The sequence below is a fragment of the Olea europaea genome, chromosome 21 (genome assembly GCF_002742605.1).
Source record: "Olea europaea var. sylvestris chromosome 21, O_europaea_v1, whole genome shotgun sequence".
NCBI lineage: Eukaryota > Viridiplantae > Streptophyta > Magnoliopsida > Lamiales > Oleaceae > Olea > Olea europaea.
In genome coordinates this window covers 8512339-8517339 of record NC_036257.1, presented here as the reverse complement: position 1 = coordinate 8517339, position 5001 = coordinate 8512339, and the positions used below count along the sequence as shown (strand labels likewise).

The following is a 5001-nucleotide window of genomic DNA, read 5'->3' as shown; positions in this document are numbered from 1 at the left end:
AGGCATTAGATAATATTATTTGTCCCTATACCTCCCTAAAGAAATATAAAGAAAAAGTTATTTTTAGCTAACTTCTTTGTCGTCTTACTATTAACTTGGAGCTCGTAAGATTTTTTTGTCACAAAGATCAACATCGACAGAGAATAAGAGAAGCAATAGGAATTAGCTAACGTAAATTCCACTTTTCATAAGCACGAAAATGCATTATAACTTATAGAGATCGATCGAAACGGGACAAAATTTCAAATTGGGATGTGCTATATGATTTATGTTATTTTATTTTTTATTTTTATATCTTGTGATCATTATAGTGATATCATTTCCCTACTCTTCAATATAAGCGAGTTACAATAACCTAGAAATAATACAATTAAGTCTCTGTTTGTTTCTCATTTTTGAAAGAATGAGAATGAAAAATATAATCGTTGCAGATCCCACACAAGGGATAGAAATTCAAATTTGGTGGATTAATTTGATGGATAACGATCATATTTTTCATTTTAATGAGGAAAGAATGAGAATCAAACGGGGGCTAAAAATTAAATTTGGAGTGGATGAAGTTGTTATAGTCCAAATTCTAGGTGTCATTCCTTTTTGGAATATTATATTTGAATTTGAGTGGGATTAGTTGAAGCTTTTTGGCCATCTAACTTTACAAATTGATTTGAATATGATTAATTAATTGTCATAAAAGAGGGATTGAGCCGATAATCACTCGGGATTGTGGAGGAGATGACTAGATACAGATTCAAAATGTGGATTGTGGAGCAAGTCGTCTACTAGCCTCCAAATCCACTGGACCTTGGCTGCATGAAAAGCCAAAATTAAAAATAATCCCAATTTGAGTTCAATTTAGGAGAATGTGGTATACACGTCACTCATACAATAATTAAACAATGCGTATAACATAAAGAGAACCATTTCCTCACTAGGCACTTTGACAGTTCAGTTGGAAAGGCGCTCGAACCCTAGTCAGTAGGAGGCACATCTCGCGGTTTAATTGGTCTGTGTGAAGAGGGGCCGGATCACAGACTCAAGGAATAGTCGTCGAAAGCGGACACCTTGATAAAAAAAAAAAAAAAAAAAAAAAAAAAAAAAAAAAAAAAAAAAAAAAAAAAAAAAAAAAAAAAAAAAAAAAAAAAAAAAAAAAAAAAAAAAAAAAAAAAAAAAAAAAATTACCCTTTCCCTTTTGGAATGAGACGGTTGATTAGAACGATAAGTTTAAGTAAACGTCCTAATATTTCAAATAAATTTCTAAAACAAAAGTATATATTCGTGTATTTATTCTTTTATTATAGTTATTATTGTCGACTAATTGAGGACTCCATGGATTATTCCTCGAGCATTGTTGTGTGTATAGAAATTGTTCAAACAGAAACACTATAGAACGGATACAGCATTGGATGTGAGTGATTTTTTGGCATTTTTTTATCATAACATAGGGCTCGCACAATGTGAGATTTTTGGTGCATTTTTGTGAAATAGTTTCCTGTACAAATAGAATTGATGTTATTCCTCCCCACCATACCTAACAATATAAATAAATAAATCTATTAGCACGGAAAAATTGATTGTGGACAGAGCGGAATTTGAAAACGATATCGTTGTTTCTTTGCCGACGATGGCTAACCCTAATTATCAAGATAATGCGTATAACTTTCTTGACCAAGTCACTAAAAATAATAAATACACAAATAATCAACATGTGATATATCAATAATGATTTGATAATCAATTATTTCTAAATTAGTCTGCTCAATTTAGTTTATGTTTGACACTTTATTGAATAATTCATTAATTAACCAGTAATTACTATAATATTGAACACTTTTCTACAGAAGTCGGGATCTGCATGTGCTCTCATATGGAATTCAGTTTCTAATTCATCATCAGTGCAAAGGAATGTAGCACACAAACGTTTACCACTACAAAAATTCCCTGGGTTCAGTGGGTAAATTACATGCACAGTAAATACATTTTCATTTTAGTTTTATTCAATCGAATAACTATACTTTAATTTTAATCAGGTAACTCTGTATAATTCATTAACGAAAATCGAGATATAATGGTCAATAAATTATGCACATCTTTCAATGAAATGAAATTGTACTTATTTTATGGGAAAACCTGGTTGTACAGGGCTTGTACAGGCCAGGCACAATCGAGTTGGGTGAGGTGGGGGATTATTTAAAAAAAAAATCACCCACCCCCCTTACAGGACCTGTACCCCACCCCCTTACATGGCCTATACAGGCCTTGTGAAACAGAGTCTGTACAGCCAGCATTGCTCTATTTTATGTTAGCAATTAATGATACTGCATGACAATCACAATTTGTTGAATGTCGTGTCATTGAATCGTAGAAAATAACCTTACATTGAAATCAAATTGATGTGTTACCCAATTGAAATGGTTACCTAATTTAGATAGAGACGAAGTGCAATTATACATGTAGCAGAACTCTTTTTGCGAACGACATATCCTCGTTATCATTAGTAATTCTGAACAATGATTTGATATCATTTCAATCAGACATTCTTTAATAAAATAATATTACACGTAAATCTAAAATTTTTTCTCATTTTTTAACTACACATTCTCAATCAATCCACCATTTACAAAATATACTCTCTCCAAATAACGTGGCTCAAACACATACTAAGTTATGTTTGGTAATGATTAAAATCTAAATTTTAAAATATATATCTAAGCTAACAAATAAATATAACAACATATTTCATGAAATCTACATCTTTTCAATCATGTATTTTATCAATTTCTATTAAAATTTATTAAAAATTTAATTTTAATTTCCACCAAGCACTGATTGCTTTATAGATATGAAATAATAAACAATAGTGTTTCGTGCATACAATGGAGAGCATGGGCTAGTTGATTTGGTATTGTCATATTTCATAAATTTAGACCATCATTTTTGGTCCGGTCTAAATTCTATTGTCTGCTCAACCACCTCATTCCTCAAACCCACGATCCGCTGTTCTCTTCCTTTGTCCTTTTTGTTCTCATATATCATCCACTGAAGGAAAGATTTCTTTCTCATCCATCACCAAACTAAAAGCCCCCGCAATGGAATTTTGAACCAGTGAGCATTACACCATGAAAGCCCTCTTGAAATTCATGATTGTAATATCACTTTTTGCAATTGCAGAATCAAAATGCAACAGCAAAGACAATATCCTGCTCTCCAAGGCTTTCGCCTCCGTTTCAGGTTTCAACATCGCCTGGTTCAAGAACTCTCAACCCAACTGTACAAATCCTCCAATTCTTGAAATTAAGCTCCCATCAAGAAATCTCAGAGGTACCATCTCATGGAAATTCCTCAGAAACATGTCCAATCTTCAAACTATAGATCTCTCCAAAAATTATTTGACTGGTGCTGTTTCTTCTGCTCTTTGGTCTATTCAAACCCTGGTTGAAATTAACCTGTCAAAGAACCAATTAGGAGGCTCGGTCGAGCTCCCAAAACCTGAAATTGTTAAATCTTCAGCAATTCGAAAGATAAATCTTTCTTTCAATAGGTTTAAGAATTTTACTTTTCTCTCTAATTTTCCTTATCTCACTTTTCTTGATATTTCACACAATGATTTCCAGGTTGTTCTACCTCATTGGTTCATCAACTTAACCAAACTTGAGATTCTTAACTTTTCTAACTGTAATATTTCAGGAAATTTAAAGCCCATTTCAGGTCTTTTGCATTTGAAGTATCTTGATGTTTCAAATAATCACCTAACTGGAAATTTTCCTGCTGATTTCCCACAATTAGGTAATCTCAAGTTCTTGAATGTCTCGTTCAATAACTTCTCAGGTGAAATGAATTCAAAAACGGTAAAACAATTTGACAAGTCTTCTTTTATTCATGCCGGTAATTTCAAAATTCAGAATTATACCGCCACCCCGGCGTTGCATACCAGATCCCATCATTCACCCACCCCACCTCACCAAATATATGACAAAAACATAAATTTCATCAAAAAAAGTAAACCCAAATCGAAAACCAAGACTGTGGTTTTAGCCGTATCGCTTGCATCAACATTTCTTGTCTTGGCCATTGGGGTTCCCACATATTGCGTGTACAAGAAGAGAAAGATGGCTAGAGAAAACAAATGGGCAATTTCAAAGCCAATTCAAGTACCATTTAGATTCGAAAAATCCTTCGAAACAGAATCTGGGTCCTCATGGGTGGCTGATATTAAAGAACCCTCTTCAGCACCGGTGGTGATGTTTGAGAAGCCACTGATGAACCTTACATTTAAGGACTTAATTGCAGCCACATCACACTTTGGGAAAGAGTCCCTTCTAGCAGAGGGTAGGTGTGGGCCTGTTTACAGAGCCGTACTACCAGGTGACCTCCACGTGGCAATCAAGGTCCTGGAAAATGTTAGAGACCTTAGCCATGATGAAGCTGTAGCCATTTTTGAAGACTTATCAAGGTTGAAACACCCCAACCTGCTGCCTATTTCTGGTTATTGCATTGCAGGTACCGAACACTATTTTAACACATAATTACTAAAGAATTACTGATTTAGCAGTGGTTTGACCTCCCCATACCATATTCAATGCGTCCACGTGAATGCCAATTCTAAGAAAATATCACAGAAATCGAAACGATAGTAGGTTTTCGTGAAAGATTCAATTTTGAACTGCTGCATGCGATTTTCTAGTGATTAAAAATGAAAACTTGGAACTTACCTGGTAGTACTGTAGCATCAAAGTGTCTGTTATGTTTAGAATCTGGTTAAGTAAAATTAATTGAAGAATAATCACTTATTAGTCTTGAGTTTAGATTCGTCTGACATTTAAACCTAATTCATTTAATGAGGCATTTGATTGATACCTTTGACAAAGACTTAACGTCAATGGGAGTATCAATTTGATGAATTGTTCCTTTGTCTGCAGGTAAAGAAAAGTTGGTACTTTATGAATATATGGCCAACGGCGATCTCCACCGTTGGTTGCATGAGCTTCCAACGGGAGTATCCAA

At 33.9% G+C, this 5001-nt stretch overlaps 1 protein-coding gene across 1 annotated transcript in view; it reads left to right on the top strand.

The window, feature by feature from the left end:
- The first annotated feature begins 2925 nt into the window (after nucleotides 1-2925).
- Nucleotides 2926-5001, top strand: part of LOC111370078 (calmodulin-binding receptor kinase CaMRLK-like) — a 3637-nt gene continuing 1561 nt past the window's right edge. Inside the window, exons 1-2 of the mRNA XM_022991786.1 lie at nucleotides 2926-4497; nucleotides 4917-4999. Of these exons, the coding sequence (XP_022847554.1) occupies nucleotides 3117-4497; nucleotides 4917-4999 (1464 nt within the window). The 5' untranslated portion in view covers nucleotides 2926-3116. The remainder of the gene's footprint in view (nucleotides 4498-4916; nucleotides 5000-5001) is intronic.